Source organism: Papilio polytes, unplaced genomic scaffold (assembly GCF_000836215.1).
Source record: "Papilio polytes unplaced genomic scaffold, Ppol_1.0 DF821067.1, whole genome shotgun sequence".
NCBI classification, from domain to species: Eukaryota; Metazoa; Arthropoda; class Insecta; order Lepidoptera; family Papilionidae; genus Papilio; species Papilio polytes.
This window is the reverse complement of record NW_013528137.1, coordinates 1,218,765-1,244,235: the sequence shown is the minus strand read 5'-3', so window position 1 is coordinate 1,244,235 and position 25,471 is coordinate 1,218,765. Positions and strand designations below refer to the sequence as shown.

General features: G+C 32.2%; 1 protein-coding gene across 2 annotated transcripts in view; it reads right to left on the bottom strand.

Annotated features, from left to right (window-relative positions):
- Positions 1 to 1,134: 1,134 nt before the first annotated feature.
- LOC106109805 (brevican core protein-like) overlaps positions 1,135 to 25,471 on the bottom strand; it is a 62,481-nt gene continuing 38,144 nt past the window's right edge. The window contains exons 3-6 of one of the 2 annotated variants that reach the window (XM_013291419.1): positions 23,292 to 23,351; positions 7,915 to 8,015; positions 2,536 to 2,644; positions 1,135 to 2,325 (exon numbers count right to left, since the gene is read on the bottom strand). In XM_013291419.1, the coding sequence (XP_013146873.1) occupies positions 2,075 to 2,325; positions 2,536 to 2,644; positions 7,915 to 8,015; positions 23,292 to 23,351 (521 nt within the window). In that variant the 3' untranslated portion in view covers positions 1,135 to 2,074. The remainder of the gene's footprint in view (positions 2,326 to 2,535; positions 2,645 to 7,914; positions 8,016 to 23,291; positions 23,352 to 25,471) is intronic. The other variant, XM_013291420.1, reaches the window with a different exon arrangement.

Below are 25,471 nucleotides of genomic sequence, written 5' to 3'. Positions count from 1 at the left end.
GTCATATCTGAATCCACTTCCTTCTTATGCATATACTTTCTTCGGCCTTCCTCTTCCTTTCTAGCCATCCACATTCATTCTTAACATTTTCTGGTTTATGTCTTCATCGTCTCGTCGCTTACTTACTACGTGCTACTCATAATAAGCAACTTAGCTGCTTTTCTATAAAAGTTTGTAGAATTTACTTTCAACATATATTTTATCAAAGTAAAATAAAATGAGTAAAAGTTTACCACTTGAAACTTAAATTGCGATCTGATTTCGCGGCGCACTGCAGTCTACGGAGACACATTGTAATGATTGATGTGCCCGAGGGAACTGTCGATAGTCGTATTAAACATAGTTAGTGTAATATTATTAAACAAAATACACGTTTAATGTATTCTTGTTTTTATTATGTTTTTTCACATGTAAAATTTGAAACTAAACTCTCGTGATTTTTTAAACAAATTCCCAAAACGTATGTAGTGTATTTAGTTTAGAAGTCTGTTTTGTTTCTTTTTTTATTTCAGTTTATACAAATGTAATTTTCTGACGACACAAGTTTGTTACCACGTAATCCTAGAACGACTGAACGGATATGAATAAAGTTTGAAAAATAGATAAATCACACTCTTTTCTAACTTTTTAATAGCACCCAAACGAAACCACGGGCAACAGCTATGATGAATTCCAAAAAGCAACTGCGACAGAAGTCATATTGTTAAATGAATTTGCAAGGGAATGGGAACGCTCCCGACTCGTTTACTGGCTGATGAGATTTTTAACGAGCGGAAAGGGCACGACGGTCGGAAGCGCAATTTACATTTAAATTTTCACGACGACCAATTGCATCAATTGCCCTTATAATTACTTTATTACGAACTGAAAGTTTTAGAGCGTTTGCCTAAAATCTGTTTGTGCAAACCTTCATAATTGGACAACATTTTTATAAATTGCTTTTGAAAGACCCGGCGTAGTTAAGGTTATTTTAATCTACACTGAATGACTTCTGTCAATTTATTCATCACATAACCTAAATTTACCTCTATCCAAAGTAACTTTTGCGCTCAACAAGGACGTCAAAGTTAACGAAAGTTTTTACATTCTTTGTGCTTATTCGTTGTGTAAGGTAACTAAATGAAATAATTCAAATAACTTTAAACCTTTATTGATTCTTAAAACTATCTTTACAGTTATCACTAAGGTAACTATTGTTTATTTACCAACTACGTTGACTATGGACGACAATGTCCGTTGAACCGAACGGCTCAGAGGTTAACAAAGAGTAGATCATTAGGCAGTGATCGTTCAAACTTATTCTATGCACTGACATAAATACAGAACCGGCTGATGCTTGGACGTGACACCTTGTGTTCGAGTTCGAGCTTCCATCACTACTAGCGACGTCAATATGGCGAAAATCAATTAGGCACAAGTTATCACGGCTTATAGCCTATCTAGTGGATGATAATGTCAGTAATTCTATGTCTTTAAAATTACTGTTTTCTTATAAATTGCATAAAAAGAGTCTGTTATACAGAAAAATCTATATAAATAATATTTAAGAAAAAATAAAATGTAAATTAACAATAAAAGTTTCGAAAATGTAATTGAAAATACATAAAGACTTGTTTATAAATAAGTTGCATATATACAAAGACTATTTATTACTACATATATTTTGTTGGTGGCTTAATATCACTTTAAAGGAATAAATAATTTCGATAAAACGTAAAATATCAATTTGTGTACATAAATAAAACAGGCAAGTTTTATATCAGCGTTTGTTAAAAAATTATCCGAGCGTTTCATATTTATAATGTATTTCTTTCAAAGAAACTACGTGATAGTTTAAATTATATTTGTAACAACAAAAAACATTAGAATAAACGAATCAAAGACTCAACTAAAGAAGGACCCTTGATAGATCTGAAACTAGTAGGCGCCGTCACCGGAAGATCAAGCGTGAGTTGAACTTTAATTCGTTGAAGATAATGTATCAAGAAAGTTTAAACAATTTAAACATTAAAGTGTAAAAAAAAGTTGGTTTCTAGCACACTAGCTATCACATTCAATACTAAATTATTAATCGTCAATCCGTCCTTACTTCGCATATGAAGAATGTTTCAAAAGAACAGGGCGAGTCGTTCCATTTAAGACCTTTATCATCTCGGTTCCAGAGTTCCAAGCAATTCTCTTCTTCACCGTTCTCGTATCTGAAGTTGTTGGGCTCGCCAGCATTCCAGTTAACAAAGGTAAGTGGTCTTCCATTAGCCATCCAAAAGAAGTTCCCCTCTTCGGCCAAGTCAGTGCCTGATGTCCAGAAGTGTTCACGTCCGTACCCTGTAAATAGAGATTTCTCTGTTAAAAATATTTATTCTTAAATTTAACTGATACTAGACATACTACGAGTAGTACGTTTGTTACTAAATATGAAGAAAAGATTGGTCGTTTAACAAAACCATTAACATTAAATCTAAATTGCAAGTAACACATTATAGCGTGAATTCTTTTTAATACGATTTTTAAATGTATACAAATAGGTTAACATACCCGAGTCTTTTACGTATTTCTCTAGCCTGTCGTTTTCTTCTTGTGATGAGATGGAGGCGAGATGCATCCCGTGGAAGCGGCAGTACTGCTGCGCTTTGAACCAGTTCGCCTGGAATGTTACAATTTTAAATGAGTACAATTCCAATGTGACAATTTTAAATGAGTACGATATCCATGTTACAATATTTAATTAGCGAAGATGCAATGTTACAATAATAAATTACTGTTGATGTCGACTGTTGTAAAACACTGAGTGTGCAATGTTTACATAGGGTTCCTAAAATTTTACTAACTATTTTCACAATCAAATGAAATATCTGTGTAATTTTACTACATAATATAAAATGTTCATCTCCTAAATCCAAAAGGGCGCAACTGGAAATTCGATTCCTGTTCCCACAATTAAACTTTGACATTTGTCAACGATGGCTCATTATTTTAACGACAAATTAAGACTAACCTTGAAGAAATATCAGTTATTTTTATATAAGAAAAAGAAAATCTATTTTTAGATACTCTTCAATTGAGTTCATTATCCATTACTAAGTTTATTTTTGTACGTTGTTATATGTTTATTTTTTTTTACGTTAATCAAATAATTGAATGTAAAATATTAATTTATCAGATATTTCCCCTTCCGTGCGATTGATCTACTCTTTTCTTACACATATGCTCAGTATATGTCTGATTCGATAAAACTATCCGTTCGTTATTTTAGAATATCCTGTCTAACATAGAAAATCTAGAAATTACTAGTCGACAGTGTTGTGCAAGAAATCCGCCTTAGCTTGTCCCAGGTTGCGTAGATTTACCTAAGACGAGTGCGTTAGTACACAAACCTCAATCATCTATTGGTTATACGATTACATTACGGGATACACAAGATTGCTTTACAAGTGAAGTAAATCCGATATTCTTTAAAAATAGTTTATAAGTTATGTCTATACTTTAGTAACATTATAACGAGAAAAGATTAGTATTTTTGGATTTTTGTATGTATTGAAATAACTCAAAAACTACTGGGCCGATTTTAAAAATTCTTTCACCATTCAAAAGCTACGTTATCACTGCATATATAGCCTATACTTTTTTATTCTACATGGAGAAAGTCGCGAGGAACAGCTAGTTGTTTATTAGTTAGATTGCATTAACACCTATCTATGGCCATAGACGCCATAACTAATATGCTATAATTACACGTTATTTTTATTTTGTCACTGCTGCGTACACCGGCTTCACATAGTACAAATGTAACGCCTATCAAAGTTCCTACACTCGTGAGTCGGTCATGTAACCTTTAAACTATAGTGGCGATGTAACAACCTTTAGACGCGGGTCACTATGTTAATAAGCTAAGCAAAGGCAATGCAGATGGTTGGTTTCTTATATTTGTATACATGGACAATTATACACACAAAGAAAGAATTTTATTTGACATTTAGGTTAAATGATAGCACCATAATTTTACGAGAGCATCGGTGGCTCAGTGGTTTAAGCACTTGACTTGTAATCTATAGATCTTGGGTTCGAATCCCGTCATGTACCAATGTGATTTTCGATTTTTCGAATTTTCATATGTACATAATTTACCCGACGTTCTTACGGTGAAGGAAAACATCGTGATGCAACCTGCACATATCGGCGAAGAAATTCAAAGATATGTGTGAAGTCAACCAACCCGCACTGGGCCAGCGTGGTTGACTATGGCCTAATCACCCTAATTTAGGGTAGGCTCCGAGCCCCTCAGTGGGGACATATAATGAGCTGGTGGTGGTGGTGACCATAATTTTATATTGCTCTACTTCTAAGTTGTATCCTCGTGTGAAATCAGTATATTTTGATACTCCTAACGATTCATTATAGACTGTATGACAAATCATGTATTTCTCGATGCCTTATTGCGGTAAAAAGGGTTACCAAACTGTTGGCTCTACGAAATTAACTACGAGTCTTACTTAATATAGCACCTTTGCTTCACGTGTCTTACTTTCTTAGCAAAAAACATCATCATTACTCGGCATACGTACTGGAAATAATAAAATCATTGATTTTGAAGTGTTCAAGATGTTATTTTTTTATTCTGCTTTAAACAAACTTTCTATAGTTAACCTAAAAAGGTGAAAAAAGCGTGTTTTTCAATCCGCAGTATACAAAATATCAACGAGCAAAGAACGTATTTTTCATTCATAACGCATATAATCAGCAAGCAAATCTGCAAGTACAGCAAAAGTTGCGCTTGCAACAAGGAAATCACGTCCGCGTAGAGTTGAATGGAAGTTTATTCCAGCTAAACTGTGACGACCTGGATTCCTGAGTACATTGCTGAGGTTTATTGCATATAGACTTTATGCCACTATTGAGAATAGAAGTTGCATTTTAATATTTGTTGTTGTGCTGTGGTTAGATTGATACAATGTTTTACAAAGTGTCATCGACCTCTAAAATCTGAGATATTGCTTTTTTGTTCAATCACATTTGTTGTACCTAAAATGTAGCAGCAAAGTGATTCAATTATGACAACTAGCTTACGCCTGCGACTCCGTCCGCGCGGAGTTCTAAAATCAAAAGTTCTTGTGTTCTTCCAGACTATCCCCTACGTCTATGCTAAATTTCATCCATAATAAACAAACATCCATATCCATCCATCTATACTTTCGCATTTATAATATTAGTAAGATTAGCAAGATTGAATGGCAATACCAATAGGTGTAACAACTTTCACTCATTCAAATATTGTTGAAATATTGAAACTGCATTCAAAAATGTAATGTTCGTTCAACTAATTACAACCAATTCTGTATTTATTTTACCAAGACAAAAATAATTTAAACTCTGAAGTCTACAATTGCGTGATAACAATACCTGTGCTGTGATTAATTACCGTTGATTTACAAGCTTTATTATTTAGTACTATTTATGGAAGCAATGAATAATTAATAATAGGTGGTTAATAATGTTCCGATGACAGGCTTAAATATTTTACCGTGCAGTTGTATTGTAGATGTATAATTAATCAATTATGCTATAAATCGATTATTTTATTATATCTGTTGGATTAAAAAATCGAGTGTTTACTTATGGGGCCAAAATGATAAAGGCAACCAATCGATTTTGAGGTAGGAGAATTAATAATAAAAAACGTGTTTTTTTAGAAAAATGTCATACGTTTGTATATTTTGATAAAAAGCAGATTTTTTTTTGTGTTTTATGCAAAATAAATTTTGAAAAGTCGGTAGTGATTTATATAGCGGATTATTTCTGGCAATAGATGGCGCTGCATTTCATAGTCGTTTGATGTCGAATGTCAAAATAAAATGTTTTGTTACATATTATAGTTTTTGCGGTTGTTTTAGTGGTGCATTGAGTCGAATTAAGAATCGTACGCTCGGTGAATTTGAAAGAACCGGTCTCTTTGTATTATTACGTCGGAATAGAATGAAAGCCGTGGGAATGACGCCCACTGCGGATTCTGCATTGTGCACTGCGGAGGTTAACTTCCGGAACTCTTCAAAGTTAGCGCAAAGAATGTTTTAAAAAGGTAAATATGTCATGTGTTTGCTATTTTTAAAATGAATGGGACAAGAATGTTTGATTTTGTGGAATACATTAAAGTTGTAAATTACTAGGGAAGAGACTTTCTATACAAGCAATATTTTAAAATGTTATTTATAAAATCATAATTTTATTTAATAAAAACTCCTCTGACATAGAACTATAAAACGTGGTTGGATAAGTTAAACTTTCTAGGGTGTTGTTTTATTAAAATTAGCGTGTTAATGATGCTCCTATACGAATACTGAAAGTAAAAAAATAATAAAGGTGTCAAAAACGTTAAGAGTGTCAGCAGATGCTCGACGGATGTCTGTACGGGCGTGGTAAACACTTAGGATGAAAGAGAAAGCTGTACAATCAATCAAACACGCCACACATCGCACAACACTGGTGTTTAGTGATGGGAAGTGTTTTTTATGTTGATGGTTTTGTAATATAAAATGGATGGGAATATAAACCAGAAAGTGTTAAGATTGATTGTGGATGGCTACAAAGGTAGAAGAAGACCGAAGAAAGTATGGATGGATTGTGTGAAAGAGGATATGCTTAAGAAGGGAGTGGATTCAGATATGACGGCTGATAGAAATGTATGGAAGAGAGAAGATAAGAGCAAGTTGGTGATGAAGTTAATGATGGTTTTGTAATTTGATTTTGTACAAATAACCTAAAAAGTGAAATTGAAAGCATGCTAGCCATGTTTTTGTATTGACAATAATAACCTAGTTGTTGCGGCAAATAGTAAATTATGTTTCTATAACAAACATATTAGAAAAAGTTTGTAGAACCTATCCTCGGGGCTTGAATTTAATAAAAAATTGTCAGCTATTTCTAACGTGTTATTAAATAACGCTTACAGTGTTATTATTTGTCGATTCCCAACACTAGTTACCAATGGATACGTAGTGATGTAACGATGACGTTGCGACGTCTTTTGATGACCAATTGTTGTTGGAGAACTTTGTTATTAGTGTTTTTATGCTGATAAATCTACAGATATAACGTTTAAATTCATATATTTAAGTTATAGTAAAAACATTTGTAATGATGATCAAAATTTGATGTCGGTTTCAAAACAAGAGAGTTCTTTTTCTTACAAATACAAATAGTTAAATTTTCCTATGAGACATATTATCGTGTAAAACTGTTTTAAGTTTAAGCAGTTTATGATCACTTACCATCTTACATTCTTTGCCTTATTTGTAAAATCTATGTACACAATGTTTGGATGTAACCATTTATTACAGTTACTTAATAATAAAATTATATCGCAATAAGACGCGGCCTTTTGCGGTTGCGTTACAAGACAATCATCATTTAAAATAGGATGTAATAAACTACGAGGTCAGAACGTCTCCTTGCGTTTGTTAAACCGAATTGAGTTCATTTTCAAAGTGATAAATTTCTCAGGGAAATTACAAACAGACGGAATATGGTTATATAAAATTAGTCTTGTACGTTTGAGAAAAGAATGTTATTCAAAAATTTGTTTCCGAAAAGAATTTTTATTTATATTTGTTAAGCTAGCGCTTGACCACTATCCCACCTGAAGAAAGTGACGATGCAGTAATATTTTATGACTTGTGTCATATTTTTAAGATCGTATTACATTGAAGGTGTTACCGAATCGGAAGTATTACTAAATTGGGATAGGAGAGACAGATAAGGTTTAGAGTCCTTCAAGGAAAGAGAATACTCTATTTTTTCAGGCCTGTAACAATATACTCCCTGTGATGTTGTTGATGTCCAACGTCATCGGATCAACTAACAGTAGGACATTCTCTATTTGTTTTTACGTTTCTTATAAAACAATTAACATTGTCTAAATACCTTAAAGAATATTCCTAGATAGTACCGCTTTTCACCACTCTTCAACAATGGCATGGTCCATCTTGTCACGCCTAGTTCTTCCTCATTGCAACTCGAGCATTCTGAAACATCATAACATGACAGTGAGATGATTTTATAAAGATACAGCTGTTAATTGCGACTTCATTCTCGTGGAATTAAAAGATAGTAATAAGCCTATGTTATGCAGTAATATTGTAGCTTTTTAATGGTGAAAGAATTTTTAAAATCGGCTCAGCAGTTTTTAAGTTTTTTTTTTATAACATAAGGTGGCAAACGAGCAAGCGGCCACCTGAAATCGCCAAAATGGCGAAGCGACCGCTGCCCATAGACATCCGCAATTGCAGATGTGTTGCCTACCCTTATCCGACGGAGGAGGAGACGCACATAAAGAGGATATTTCCCCTTCCTATGCATCTCCTCCACCGTCAAATCCACTTCCTCTTCCCAACCTCTCTTTATAAGAAAAGGGTGGTAAAGGGAAAGGGACTTAAATTAGGCCTCCGGCACCACACTCACATCAGACGAAACACGGAATTGCTTCCATTTCACGCCTGTCTAAGTTTCTGAGTTATTTCAATACATACAAAAGTTCAATAATACAAATCTTTCCTCTTTATAACATTAGCACAATAAGACAAGACAGTTTATATGTTCCTAGAGTAAGATTTAAAAAAGGAACTTGGTCCTTGAAAATTCTAATAAAAGTAAACATAAATTTAAAGAAGTACAAGTTTAAATTACCATTTAATTCATCATTCTAAGCATGATTTTAAAAGTAAGAAATTATCGTTAAAATATTTATTAATAAGCGAATAATTGATTATTACTGTCTAATAAATTAACAGTCATTTTGCAACTAGATTTGGTGCCAATTAGATATCGAAAAAACATTAATATGTGCTTTGAAATAAAAAAAAACATCTCATTCGCTAGCATTGACCTTATGAAGGTGTAGGTTTTTTTATTTAAATTCTTAGTTGCCAGTAATTCGAATATGTGATTTAGTTGGCAGTAATTAACCTTTTTTCTAATGAAGCTATAAAATTACACATGCGACAAACAGGTTTTTATTCTGTATGTTTTGTACGTTTATTTAACGCACATCCAGGTTATGAGAGACAAGGTCTAAATTAAACATCTTTAGAGCACTATAACGCTGTTTTTTTTTTAAATAGTTAATAGACAAAGTAAAACTTTACCTGCCAACAATGTCAATGCATTTTAAATAGTTATAAAAATATTTAGATCATAAGAAATACGTCACATAAGCTGAATAAATTACGAAAACAAGATATCAAATATCTGGAACATATAGGAACATTGTAATTGTTTGAGAAAGAATTTCAGTTTTCAAATGTTTTGTCAATTGTCGATATTATATTATTTAATTCAAATTTCATTCGCGACTTGTATTAAATTTGACGTAAAATCTCTGAACTGTCATTACTTAACTTCGAAAACCTTATTGCTGCGTAAAGATATTCTTATTATTCACCACTTACTGTATTATATAAGGACAGTAGATTTAACAGATATCCAGAAAACAAAGTCTAAAGATAATAGAAAGCCTTAACATCTGAAATGTAACTATACAATAACAATTACCACAATAACGTTATGTCGTGTGTCTGTAACAGATCGCATTAATCCTTACCAATTTTACTTTTGCAGCTGAAATAGTTCCTATTTTAAATGCATAGAGACTTAATTAGCATGCGCAAAATACGTATAACATGTAAGAGTAACCTCAATTGTGCAAATGACGCTTGCAACTAATGTCGGGAAAGTTAAGCCTAATGTGTGGGGTCTATGAATAATAATTGATTTGTTATTCATCCGTTACTCATCATTTCTATAAATCAAAAACCGATCCATCAAAAAAGTTACATCTATATAATACGATATGTAACTCTTCTCGGGTAGTTTAAATATCAATTTGTTTTCATAAATAAAAGCAACTGTAGGAATAAACGGTTCAAAGGCAGTTCGATGACTTAATTGCAAATGTGTATTAAGAGAGCCGACTTAGGGTAGGGCGTAGCAGGTCCGTCCAGGGCGCTGGACATGAATGGCTTTGCCTTAATATCGATAAGAAGGGGGCGCCTTAGATCTCGCTTAAGAACTAGTAGTACTATGTATCAAGAATGGAAGGTAAAGGAAGATGAAATTATGTACATTTATTATTACCACCTAATTGAATACGGCGTCTGTTTTTTATCTGTACAAGAATATATTAAATTATAAAGGTTAAAATGAACATACATCCAAGCTTGTTACAAAATTCAGAAATCATGACACAATTATCTCGGTCGATCCTTCATTTTTATTGGCAGATGACACATGAAGGTATTAAAATTGAAACAAGTAAATTCAGTGTTGACTTTGGGTTTTTATTGATTGTGTAAACATGTTGCTCGTGACATGTAATCGATTATGGTTCACAATAAAGCCAGTGAAGTTATCAGGAAGAGATTGAGATAATACAATTATTTTGTTCTCATACATTCAGATTTACTTTAATGAATTCTTTGTTGTATAAAGATCGGTGTTTTTTTTTTACTTTTTGGTAAAAGACAGCGATATTTCTCTACTCTCTATCTTTTATTGTAAATGTTATTCTAATTGACTTTTAATTTTACATCCGTTGTAGTCTTTTGTTATAATTCATTTGTTTCATTAGGAAAACAAATGAATAACAGAAGCCATATTTTACGTATTACAAATATTGTGATTGAGAAACTCTCCTCTCATACTATTGATTCGTCGCCTACAATTTATATTTTTACACTGTCGTATGATTGCAAATATATAAAAACATCGCCTTGAGGATTTTGACCCTATCCTTGCCAACAATTTGACGCACATGAGTCATACGCATAGCACGATGACATTAAAATATCGCTTCTTAAAACCTCTAGCAACGCGACTTGAGTCACGTTTCAAATGTTAATGTCAAGATATCATTGTCCTGAACATTGAACATAAAAGTATTAGAGAGTAACATTTCCTTACATGGTAGATACAAAAGAACTATCAAGTATACATGGTGACTATGAAACTCCCGATTTATGGCTCATGCTACTTGGAATTTGATTCGAATTCTACGAGTAGTTCTATCATATTCCGTTTGGTTTTACGATCAACATTGAAATCTGTAATATGCATGTTTTCAATTTAGATCTCCCCTAACACCAGTAAATTCCTCTGAGAATATTTTTATTCAAATGGCACGAATAAAAACAATTAAAGTTCCCTCATTTCGATATAATGATGTAAATTATGTGACGAATATTATCTTTGGAGCTTATAGGTATCCGGAATCGAATCGATGTCACGAACTGTGAGTAATACAAATATTTGCGTTTCTGTTGAGCCGTGTGTATGTTGGGTAAATCTCTTGTTATTACATGACTCAAAGGAGAAATTAACGAATTCTTGATGATTAAACATAATACAAACATAAAGCCATAAAAACCATAGAGTATACATACCATAGTAATAAAGACAACACAGTTATTTTAAAGGAAAACCACAGAGAAAGTGCACTAGATCATAGAATTACCAGCTATCGATATGCTTTTAGAATTTCATACGCACATCTGACGTTCTTACGGCGAAGGAAAACATTGCATGTTTATATCTAAGAAGAAATTTAAAGAAATCTGTGTAGTCGCCCCTTTGTAGGGGAGGGTAAGCTCCGAGCCTCACACACATACTGTAGTTGATGTGACATATAATGTTTATCCATACATCCATGCATAGACATGAAGTTGTCTTCCAATGACAAATTTTGTATGAAACCCACGGTTACGCAAGCATAGTAGGCGTTTGTTTGCATGTTTGTTAAGCGTTACTAGTCAAATCATTTTAACACCATGACCCTAAATGAGTCACATATTACCTGATTTCGAAATGCTGTTGAGAGACGTCGGGAAGTTGACTGTCATCGTGTCTGCTATCCAACTCATCACGATTAGAACCACGCACAAACGTTTGTACATTTTGTATAGTTTTTTTTACACTTTTTAAATTTTGTTTTAGAGTTTTGAGGTTAAAGATTGAGGTTAGCTGTAATTATAAATTACTAATGAGGTTGACTTGTATTTTTAAACTATAAAAACTTATTTAAATACTTTTTCATATAACAGAACCAAATTCGATGACCATTTGTAATCATAAATGTATATTTGAGCCACTAATCTGTTAACAGATAATAACGAAAAGTTTATATTTTCATACGAAGTTCTTGTTTTTGTTTGTGTTCTTGTTTTGTTAGGATATTATTCGAATTATGAATTAATAGGTATACATAATTTACTACATGATGTAGTTATCTTTAGAATTACGTTAGAAGTTGTGGGCAACAAATTGCGTTACTTCAAAAAATAAATATAAAAGCCATAATATTAATTAATTAATGTATTTGGCGTAGAACTAATTGAACCTAGATCGTTCGCGTATTACATTATAATCATTCTCACATTATGTTTGGATGGATGTGATACAAGAATAATAATTTAAAACTGAAGGTATTACTTTACAATACGATTTTTAATTTTATTTTTATTTCCTGTCTTAAAGGTCTTCGTGCATATTTGCAAGCCAATTAAAATATTTTTATTAATACGAAGTACAGATTAAATCAGGACTTCCGAATGAAACTGATATCTTTACGTCGATCATTTTATAATTATGTAGTTTTACTCTATACGTGCTTTTTTGTCCTTACTTTTTAAAACAGAATAATTCATTGCGTAATACAGATCACAGATTTTGAGTTTGCAAGGCAATAAAGGATACGACCGATTCTTTTTATTCAGAATTCAATTGTTTTTTATTTAGCTAATTGACAGAAATCATTGAGACTCACAGAGAGATAGAGTAGAGGTAGCTCAAGTACTCTACTTAACACAACCGGAAAAAATATCACTTAGTTTCAAAGAAATACTGAATTCTCGTTTTAATTGAAATCGTTAAATATAGTTGGGTAATAAAATGATATACTTAACCGTATGCAATAAGCTAAAAAGGTTAATTTCTGTGGCAAGGTCCTAAGGACCTTTGTATTATTATTAAGTTGAATAGGACCTAAAGTATTTCATCATAAAGCTAAATGTCAAAAGAACATGTTCAATGTGATTTTTGTTTAACATTTACCAGGAAACGAAAAAAAAAGTTACGATCGTTTTTTTCTCTTGAATATAGAATATTGATCATAAACGAGTTTATAGAAACTTGAAAAGAACATTGACCGTTGTTTCCTTGCTACGGTTTACTTGACTTGTTAAGGAAGAAAAGGGCATAATAAAAGATCCCAACGGACGTCGCAAGAGAAGGGACAACTGGAAAAACATCTAAATTAGACGGCTAATTCTAAACCTACCGCTAAGGAATCATTAAACGACACTTAATGCACTTATTAGATTAAAACCAGATCATTAGTAGGTCAAGTTAAAAAATAATAAAAATAGACAGTTTTTTTAGACTATACAAAAACTGGACTAAGAAGTATGTAGTACATACAACTTTTTAGCAAGACTGGTAAGGTTGTAATGTAACATATCTCGGAATGCGACTTGCGCTATCGAATATCGATGTACGCAATCATTCGCTGCATTCTACAAGACGTTACAATCATTAAAGATGTTAAGGGCATAGACAATAACGTTTAAGTATAATAAAAACCTACTTAGATTTATGATGGTGGTCATAAGTCAAATTTAATTATTACAGCTCACTAGCTCCGTCTGGCAATATCAAAAACTGGAGATCTATATCGTAGATGATGCGACCATTTTTTGTTTCAAGTAATTTCCTATGCCCTATTTTATGTAGATATTATACGTTTTCACAACTAACAGAGATGGCAGAATCTCTTTTATTAGCCTTGATATCTCTTTTTGAATTAACAAGTTGAAAGTTAAGAAAATCTTGACGTTTTCCATATCTATCTATCTACTGAAGCGCTTGTTTAGATCAATCAACGTTGGAGTAAACGAAATTATTACAGCAAAGACATATAGGTTCGTATAGTGCAGGGATCGCGAACCTTATTCAGTCAACGTGCCATTTTTCTAAAGAGTTTTTAATTTAATAAGGTCGTGCCATTAAATAATTTTGACTTTATGGGAATATTACATAGCGTAGGCATTACTCGAATTGTCTAATATTTCAAACTTTTTAGTGCGTAACGAATTTTTTGATTGCTACCGAGCACAAAATATTGTCTCATGTGCCATAAAACGCATGCTATTGGTTCGCCAGCCCTTGTATTATATTTGCCCGTGCTAGTATCATAGGAAATTGAAGTTTACCATGCTCAACGCTAAACTCAATGTTTAGAAACTCACGCATACTGTTACATAATCAATTACATAAAATGCTCGTCTACTAACCTATTCGTATAAGCTTCATTTAAATTAGTCTTGGTCGGTTTATTTACGAACGAATTTAAAAATGTCAATCTTTTTTTTTAAATAACAGGCCACAAATAACGACGGTTGTTTTAAGACAAAAAAGACATAGATAATAAAAAATTTAGTAATGAAGAAACCGTGCCTTTTTAAGATTACGAATGACAATGTTCGGTGTTAATAGAATTAAGAAATAGTATTAAAATAGTAGATTATAATACAAAAACAAGTTACACGTGAATTATAAGAGTTACAATTCATTATTTAAAATGATTACGTAAGAAATGAATCAGACGAAAAAATTACTTTCTCCGTCACACATTTGTATTTGTGTTTGTACACAAAGTAATCAGCAAAATACTCAATTAAACAAAAAGTGACATATCTATTTTTTCCTAGTTTTCCGGAATATTTTCCTTAAAGCGATACATGTTAACTGTTAATATAATTAACTAGCTTTCGCCCGCGACTCCATCTATTCTACATGTCTATGCCAAATTTCATAGAAATGCGTTCAGCCGTTTAGACTACAAACACTAACACACATCCATCCATCTAAACTTTCGCATTTATAATATTAGTATGATTACTGTGATGGTAAATTAAGTTACATTAAGTTGTATTTACCGCCTTTTATATTTATCTCTCCGTTCAAATACCAATATTCCAGTATGCGTATATATGTGTTTACGGCAATACATTAAGTTACATACCACATAACTTGAACGGTTGAAATATATTTATTACTTAACCTTGATTTACGTTAATTGTTAATATCATGTCACTTGTAATACAAGTAAGAGATTTCGTCACATTTAATCTATAAGTAATCTAAATTTAATTAATCCATGCTTCAATCCATATTTTAAATAGCAAACTAAAGTGTGAAGTAATTTTGAACCTCCTCTTTTTTAAGACGTTACAATTAACTAAATATATAAGAGAAATATAAGCTATAGACTGAATTAAATTAAAATAATACACCTTTCGTATTATTAATAAACAACAATTATTATTATTAAGTCAGACTAGTGTACTATCGAATTAAAATCCTTGGAACAAAACCGATTTATCAGATAATAAGAGTGTAGTTACATTTTATAATGTACTCACTTAATCGTTGAAGTCTTTTCTTTTAAATAAATAAAAATATTTAATTAGAATAGCAAGAAACCGTAGTTTAATTAAGGGAATATGTCTATTAACAAAATGTGATCTAGAAAAAAGTATTGATATCAAAGATTTTATGACATCACGAGATATTCGAACGTCCAATACCTGTCACTAAAGATCAAGGTCACGAAATAAATCTATTTTTGTTAATTAACGGATTAAGAATTAAAACAATGCGTATAATTTAAACAAATCAAATACATATTTTTTAAATAATCTCAAAAGAGGTTAAATACCACAAGTCAACCTCATTAGTCACTGGCTGGATAGAGAGCGAAAAAAATTTAAAAATAAAAAAATCCGCGCGTGCGCAATTCAAAGCGCGCGTTCGCCTCGGTAGTGGCGGTTCTACTAAGGCTGTATAGTGATAAAATAAGCAAAGCTTTTATGTAACCTTCGAATTGAAAGCCACATTCTTGCGGTCAAGCGTGGTAGCGACAACTGAAGATGGTGCAATCGATGCCCGCACAAAACACTTCATTTGAATTGACCTTTACAAGGCTTTAACACAGTCGGTATAACGTTAACGATATTTGCAAATGTGCTAATCGTTTTGTCACACTTTATTTTAATATAAATTGACCATAAATATAAAAAAGTTTTTTCGATTAAATTTTTAAAATAGGTGACTTAGTTTTAATTATTATTCGGTATAAGAATTACTTCATTTCAATTAAAATCGGTATATTTTTGGCGTTGACGTTCAATTCATTGTTTTAATATAGCCACTCAGAGAAATACATAAATAATTGTTTATACACGTTTTATTATAGGTTAAGTAGTGGTTTCCTTTTCAATATGTAAATTTATAAATTACAGAGAATTTAAACAGGACAGATGTTAAGAATGATGTATTTAATTGTTATGGCAGATGTTAAGAACATTTTTACATACATGTAATTGTACAAAAACCCAAGTTTTAATGGAACATGAATAATAGGACCTCTCATTGGGAATAATATATCAAGAAAGGAAGTCGCGTTAGTGTCTCGGTGCATTGTACTACTATAAAACACTGGTAATGAACTGAAAAGGCCAAGGTTTGATCTCGGCGCCTCGCGACCATATAGTCGGGGAATTTTATTTCCTACCCATTTCAGTAAAACATGCAACGCTCACAATGCAATTATATAATCGGTTTTAAATGGGAAGCGAATTAAATTCTTTTAATGTATCTGTTAATAAATCGATTTCATCTTAACAAGGCTATAAAGTGATGAAATATATGATTTTTATGCAGATAAAGTTTGATACTCATCTCGGAAGTTGTTTCTTGTTAATATATTGTCTTAAATACTATAATTAAGAGCAATATACAGAACGGGTTGTCAGTTTAATAACAAAGGTTTTTAAAGTGATTGGTTCATATATTACTTGTTTCTCTTTATTAGTATGATAGCAACCTTACCTTATGACCTATAACTCGATCAAATATAAAGTAAGTTTTTATAAATGTTTTCGACAGTACGAACGTAGCAACAGATTGTAATTTTAGCAAACCTGTATCCTTTCAGTAAAGCCCGGTTTATACCTGGCTGGTACAGTTGGTCAGTAGCGCTGAATAAAGGGACTGGCAATCAACTGGAATATTGTAAACACTCATTGGCGCTAGTGAGTCAATACAATTTATGACTGGTCGCAACAATCCAACTGTAGACTTGACAGCGGAGAAGACGCACAGAAGGGAAAAATATATTGTTTATGTACGTCTCCTCCTCCGTCGAATAAGGGTGGGCAACGCATCTTCAATTGGGGTTGTCTACGGGCAGCGGTTCGCCATTTCGGTGGATTCTGGTGTCTCTTTGTTCGTTTACCACCTAATAAAAAAAACCGTACTGGCCAAGTAACCGGGCATAAGTATCCGTGATGCGAAACAAAAGTTTAATATTAAAAATCCTTTGTATTTACTTTATCTGTTCGTTCGGAAAGGAAAGTGTTACTCAGTTCCAGCTGAACGCTTACAACAGAGACGGATTACGTAATTCTGAATACAATTGGATATGATACCAACATTACAATGTCAATTGCATTCGGATTTTAGCAAAAAATGTACATGCAGTATACTTGTTAAATGAGTACTGGCAACTGACAGATAGTCGGCTGTAAATAAGACAAAATTAAGGTTTATAATGTACTAAATAAAAAGTATAGCAGTTAAACTTAGTGACGTCATGTGACGTCATTGGGTCCTTTGGTGTTAATTAACCCTTAAAATCTAGAATCTTGCTACCTACTAGTAATCAATATTAAAGATCTACTTAACTACTACGATTCTGAGTATAAGTAAATTAATTTCAAACGATTAAATATCATTCTTGCTTTAATTTTCTTACTAACCTCTCATCATCACCAGCTCACTATATGTCCCCACCGAGGGGCTCGGAGCCTACCCTAAATTAGGATTCGATGTGATTTTCGATTTTTACTAACCTCTATCTTAGTTTAATTAGTTGAATATTGATATTTTATTTCATTTAATAACCTGTTATTTCAAACATTTGTCTGTTATAAATGAAACAGAATTTTAAATACAGTTATGTGCTTCATTGCCCATTTTTTATTCATGTTTGCTAACGAAACTGAAGTGAGCAAACAAAACGTGTGAAAGTAAACATTGTAGTGACCTTAGTATTCACATATCTATTGCGAAACTGATACATCAATAAAATTCGTGATCCTCAAACAAAAGCTTTTGGTTAATAAATTGTTTTTTCTTATATATAGAGTACGTTTTGTTTATGTCGTAATAGCAAGTTAACAGGAATCATCATGGCCATAAACGTAATTTTAAAAAAAAGTTACTCGTCAATTAATTTAAAGTTTGAATTTCGAATTTCGAATCATTATCTTCAACCAGCATTATTAGGTTCTACATTGCGTCACAATCGAAAGATTTGTCTTGAATATAATTTTTCTGGAACATTCTAACATGTGAATGTTTTTATATGTGTTTCAATGTAAACTCTGAATAAGATGCCATATTGCTTAATTGAGTAAAATATATCCCTTTCATCAATGAAAAGCAATCTCATGTGGAGCTAATACGTATTAGACATTGACACGAATGAGTAGGGACTGAAACGTCATAACTTTGTACTTATAATTAGAAACGTAGGCGACGTTGTCTATACACATAATAAAATTGGAGTGTCTGTTTGCAATATCAAAAGAAAAATTTCAGATTACGGAAAGATGATCTATGTGCATTGCTGATAATGAGAATCGCATTTACATTTTTTTTGTCTGTCTGTCTGTGCGTAAGCCGCGTTTGTTCCGGATATACTCCGAAACGGCTGCGGCGATTTCGACCGGACAATCAGTGAAGGGTAGCTGACATAGACGGGCATATTATAGAGTGAAAATAAGTAGAGTGATAAAAAAAGTATTTTATCTTAATATTGCGTGGACGAAGTCGCGGGGAACAGCTAGTATTGAATATGATTCAATGAACCGTTATTGACGTCATACCACGGGATGACGTCATCGTACCCTTTTATAACAATAGCTACTAATTTTGAATCAGTCTCGCTAGTAATTATAGACCGAAGTATATTTATAACTATGGACGCTTTTCTTAGAAATGCGTAATTATGTTACGTGTCAGGACTTTATTAATATTCGGTTTTCTTCGTAAATTTTATTTTATCTTTATTTTTCGGAGAATATTTTCTAAACTACCAGCAACAAAACTGAAAGCGTGTATAACGTCTTCTAAATAATAGAAATATTAAAATAACTAGCTTTCGCCCGCGACTCCGCCCTCTTGAAATTAAAAAAAATAACAAAAAAATACCTGTGTTCTTCCAGACTATTATCTACATCTGTACCAAATTTCATCAAAATCAGTTCAGCCGTTTAGACTACAAACTCTAACAAACATCCATTGAAACTTTCGCATTTTTAATATTAGTAAGATTAATTTTCAGTTTTATTAGTATAGTGAAAAATATAAAAAAACGTACAGAAAATGGATAATTAGCTAAACTACGTATTGGAAAAACATAACAATTGTCCAAAATGTTTCGTAATCAATTTAATTAGTTGAATTTGGCATTGAAAGAGATTTGCAAAAGCGCTTCAATTTCTTACACTGACGATTATTGGTATGTTCTTTGACGGACAGCAGTCGTGTTGTAACATTATGACTATATGAAAAGGTTAACTGTTGCTAATAAAAAGGTAATAATTAACAAAACTATATGTCATTGATGTTTAAACGATATACAAGAGACGGGTGAATTTAGATTGATGAATTCTGACTTGAATTTATTTTTAGATGTTAGTGACATTTTGAGGTTAGGTTTTATAAAACAAAATGAATAGTTTTTTTAATTGTATCAAACTTAATTGAAATAATAATTATCAATGTCCCTTAATAATGTTAACAAAGAATAATCTCCTTTAAGTCTTATCTTACTAAATAAATACCTTATTTAGATGTATTCATCTATATGGATGTTTGTTAGAGTTTGTAGCCAAAACGGATGAACGCATCTCGGTGTTAGCATATATGTAGAGTATAGTCTGGAAGAGCACATAGGCTACCCACTTTGTTTTTATTTTAATACCACGCGGATGGTATCGCGGGCGAAAGCCAGTTTTAAATAAATTTCAAGTGTGGCAAATGAAGAAGACAAAGACAGTAAACACAATAAAGTAAAAACAAACATCGACAAATGTTATCCACAAAGTAACCTATAGAATGAAAGACTATGAGGAAGATAATACTAGTAATTTTTTACGCGAACATTTTAAAACCTCTTTTAAAAGTCAAAACAATAAGAAGACAACCGTATACCAGTATAATAAAGCAAAAAGTAATAGTTAAAGATGACTTACTAGACAGAACAACTATCGACAAGATTCGATGGAATCTCGTTTTATGGTCGTTAATTTGTAGTCACTGTTTATTTAATAAAAACTATATTGGCCATTATAATCATATGAAGGTGGAAAAACTTCAAAATTATCATTATTGTCTCACTAGTTACTGCTCGCGACTTCATCCACGTAAAATTAAAAATTGTAAAAAATACAGCCTATAAATTCAGCGATAAAGCTTTTAAATGGTGAAAGAATTTTTGAAATCGGAATGGTATTTTTTGGGTTACTGAAATTTAAAAAAGTACAAAAATACAATTCTCTCTTTACTCGTATAATATTAGTATAGATAGAAGTATAAATTCTTTTATTTAAAGCCTTTATTATCTTTATAATGTTAGCTGTATTTTATTAACGCAGATTTTACATATTTACGGTGACACACACGACTGTCAGAGGAAATCCCTACTCTAAACGCTTGAATGGTTAAATAGATCAACGAGGTTATGTAAGTAGCGGCTGCATTTTATGTTAAGTCCACACTTATCGCTTAGTTTTAATCAATAGATTAACTTAAATCGGCTTATGGTTTCTTAACATCAGCATTTATTTTACTTAACGTTCGTATAGTTATTGGAGCGTTGCAAATTCTTCCATAATTAATAAAGACGAATTGTCACAATATTACTTTTTAATTGGTGGAGGATTTATCTTTTTTTTAAGGGAGAATGCGTTACGCATCCCAGTTGTCTTGGGGAAAGACACACTGGGTATATGGTACTCTCTCCTCATGCGTTCCTAATGGAAGATTTACCTTTTTTTTCTCGGGGAAATCTTAATAAAGGTACCTTTTCCCAGATTGAGATATGGTTGTGTAGTGTTATACCTACTACCCTCTCGGTGGCCATCCTCTATTGCTACAAGTGGGGCTCCGGGATCTCCGGTAAGAAATAATGGAAGATTAACCTACCAGTTAAACTAAAACTTTGTATACATGCAACGTTTTACGTACGCTTAATTTAACTGTACAATTCAACTGTTCAGTTTAAACTGTAGGTAGTTTAAAGTTATTAAACACGTTGTAAATCTAATTTAATCGAATCGGATGTCATATCGTTTAATTTAAGGCTTCAATTTTTTTCCAGTTCAGATGCGAAATCCGTGACGAGAATCTTCGCATAATTATGAATACTAATGGATTGAATTATAATTCTCGTATTAATTCAGTAATGTAATATTTCAAGATTACGCAACAGATATTGACAACTAAATTGTTCTATTAATATTTATATCGTTATAATTTATGCTTCAATTAATTAATTAAAATCACAGACTGGAAAAAAATATAGTAAAATGGACAAAATTTTATTCGATTCAATGTCGAGGAGGATATATCATCTTTAAATTTTTGTCAATTTAAATAAATTGGAGTATGTTAAAGTTCAACGTTTTTGAATACTTTGTAAATCTTGTATCACGAATAAATCACAACCAAAAATAACCTTAGTAAGGTTATTTTTGGTTGTTATTTATTTAAAAGGCCAGAAGTTTGTACCGAATTAGTTTATTATAACGATAATGTTTTGTATTTCTTAAAATATCCGACTAGAAGGACCAACAGGATGTTGTTCGTAACCTTTGCTCCTTTGTAGTACCTGGGTGTTTTATCGTCACTCACACGTCCTGACTGAGGGGCTTGGAGCCTACTCCAAGTTAGAAATTATTCCCAACCGTCACTCCGCTCTGTCCTCCCGTGAGAATAAAATGTTTTAACCCGTCCCACCTTTTGGTCCCACTATCACCAATAACGTGATTGATGGCACCGTTATGAAATAAAATAAGTTCCAACCGTCCCCTCATCGCTAAATGTGGGCCGGATGAAGCTTTTCATTCTTATTTGACTCCACATGGGGACAGAGCTGGGTGACGGTTGGGAATAGTCCTAAGTTAGAGTGACTAAGCCATAGTCACGAACGCTGGCCATGTGTGGGTTGGTTGAAATCACACATATCTTTAAATTCTCTTCTGATCAATTTAACATATCGTCTGTGCGTTTAATTTAAAAAAAAAAACAAAGAAAGTCAGTTTGAACTGTTTGATTAGTATACAAATATACTCTTCAGACAGATTGAAAGATTATCGCAATATAAAATGTGTATGCGGATACAAACACTAAAGAATAATCTTTATTCTTGTTAACAGCTTAGCGAAACATGAAGTTTGATAGTTTTAAAAACGAAAAACTCATTTGTTATGTTAATAAAACAACATTCCCAATGATGACATAAGATACTTAGCAAAAATATAGTTTTACACAAAAAGGTATTGAGTCAACAGAGTTTCAAACTAGTTCTAACGAAAAATAACATAAAAAATGTTAAATAATACGATGTAAGAACGAATCTTCTAAAAATCACACATTTAATAAATCTCGGTATGAGGCAATGGCAACAGCATTCTTCTTAATCAATTAAGTTTTTCCATTTTTTTGAAAATAGCCTAATGTAGGTAATGGTGACCTTTTGGAATATGACATAATTTACGATTTGCATAATAATCAAATAAGAAGTTATGAAACAGACAAAAATAAATCGCCCTAATTCGGTATAATACTTAATTTTGTATAAAAAGTTAAAAAAAAGTCTTTTAAAAACACAAACATGAAGACATTAACGACCGTAAAAACCAATAAAAGAATCATAAAAATTTTATAGACATCTAAAAAACCAAGTGTTGTTTAGAAAAAAGCTACTAATTAATGAAAAAACGTAAAGCATCTAGAGAGCGACTTTAGCTGTTTAAAACAAAGAGTGAAAAAATGAAATAACTATTTTAAAAAAGCGAATATTTTAATTATAAAAATAGCTAAGTGATGGTGCTTGTAATACATTTATTTTTTTTTTACATATAAAGCATAAAAGACAAAAAGAAGACGATTTTTGTGCTTACTATAATCATTTGTATCCAAATCCGTTTCAAAAGGTGGGCTTGTGTATTTTTTACTCCTACCTGGAACAAAAAGAAATGTATTCATTAGTATTAACCATAGATAATATAATACTATACTAGTAATAGATTGAGATCCCAGACCAGGATGACGACACCTATATTCTAAAAGTTTTCTGTTATCTGATTAGATACGAGTAGTACTGTTTTGTGATGTAATTGAATGGCCATTAGTTATCCTGTTCAATGGGGCAGTTACGGGCTATCACGCTCTGAAGTTTGTAAAAAACGCACCTAAGTTCACTTATTTTCACAAAGCTGATTTTCACATATGTGTTGGAGACCACTGTAAGAATTACTAAACAAATATTGGCAGACAATTTCCGTGGGCCGTTTTCGAAGACAGACGATTTAAAGTTGCCAAAAATTTGACTAAATTTTATTTTTATTTTGTAATGCTTGATTTTTATATATTATACTCAGGGGCCTATTACAATACCCCCTGCAAAAAGAAACTTAAAAAGCAGGATTAGTAGGAGACATGTGAAAAAAGTGAGACTCAATGGAGATATTGAGTTGATGTTTTTTAACTTGCGAGCTGTTTTTACCGAAAATATTCAGCCTGGTACCTTACTAATGAGGAATTTACAGACATCTTCTACCGACTTATTACTTATTTTTGTCTAGCTTTTAACGTAAATTCCGCAAGGAAATCTCTGCATACAGTACCGTCGGCATAAATTAAACGAAAGCTCACAGAAAGCTCGGCTCAAAGCTGTAACGAAGCTCTCGACAGAAAGCTTCCGCAACAAAGAAGTGACGTCGGTACGAGTAATTCTTAGCGGAGGCTTGATTTTATCGTTATATGACTCCGACTTCCGATTAAGACTGGAGTCTAGAGAAAATTCACTATCTTTTGTCAGCTAGATTGCATTGGGCTTTTACTAGTATATACTTATTGTTAAAATAGCATTTGGTTTAGCTTTTTAAATTCCATTTATAGCTTTAATTTAAAGTAATAATATTGTATTGTATTTTCTAGATTGAAAAATATATTATCTATTTATTAATACTAGCTTACGCCCGCGACTCCGTTCACGTGGAAATAAATGAATCAAAGTCGAGTTGCCTATGTGCTTTTTTACACTATCCTCTACGTCAATACTAAATTTCATCGAGATCCGTTCAGTGGTTTAGGCTACAAACTCTAACAAACATCCATCCATCCATCCATCTAAACTTTCGTATTTATAATATTAGTAAGAGAGGAAAGATTTGTATTCTTGGATATACATATGTATCTATTGAAATAACTCTAAAACTACTGGGGTGATTTAAAAAATCCTTTACCATTAAAAACCTATGTTATCAGTGACTAACATAGGCTATCTTTTTTATTATTTTCTTTAATTTCACGCGGCCGAAGTCGCAAGCAACAGCTAAGTTTACATATAAACTAGCGCTTGACCTCGATATTTGGCGTTAAATGGTAATGTGGGCGAATTATGATATTTTTTCGTTAGTTTTTCAGTTTTATTGTATTTTGTTTTATGTAAATCACATTTAAAGTTTAAAGTTAATATTTACGTAAATGAGAATTTTATTGCGAACACAAAAACATGTGATCCCGATAAATGTCGGTGCGCGTAATAATATCGCTTCAAAGCTTGCAGGCGGCAGAGTGCCGCGACTCGCATAGAGCCTGCGAACGATGACTTTATATAGGGTTGTCAACAATTATTACCGTAAAAATATACATCATATTAACAACATTATTCCGCGATGTTATACTACGGTATTTCAAACATTATTTGAGATTTGAAAAAGTAGTTTAAACATATTATATATATTTTTATAAATAACTGATGGAAATAAGATAGAAATATCTTAAATATACTTAACGTTAGTTGTGCTTTCATTTTATTTGCTTACTTTTGCTAAATACGATACAATAATTCCCCTTCAGTAGAAAATTCCGTTAATAAATACCAATACTAATGATAATTGAAATACAATATTTTTAATATTAAAATTAAATATCGACAACCCTATTGTATAGTGTAGGCGCGTATGCACGTAAATGGGTCAGCTCGTTGTAACGATGCTCCTTTTTGCACCTTTTTGTGCCTCCATCCCCTCCCCTGTTTTCCCCTACTCCCAGTAATGCAGGGATCCCTGTCGAC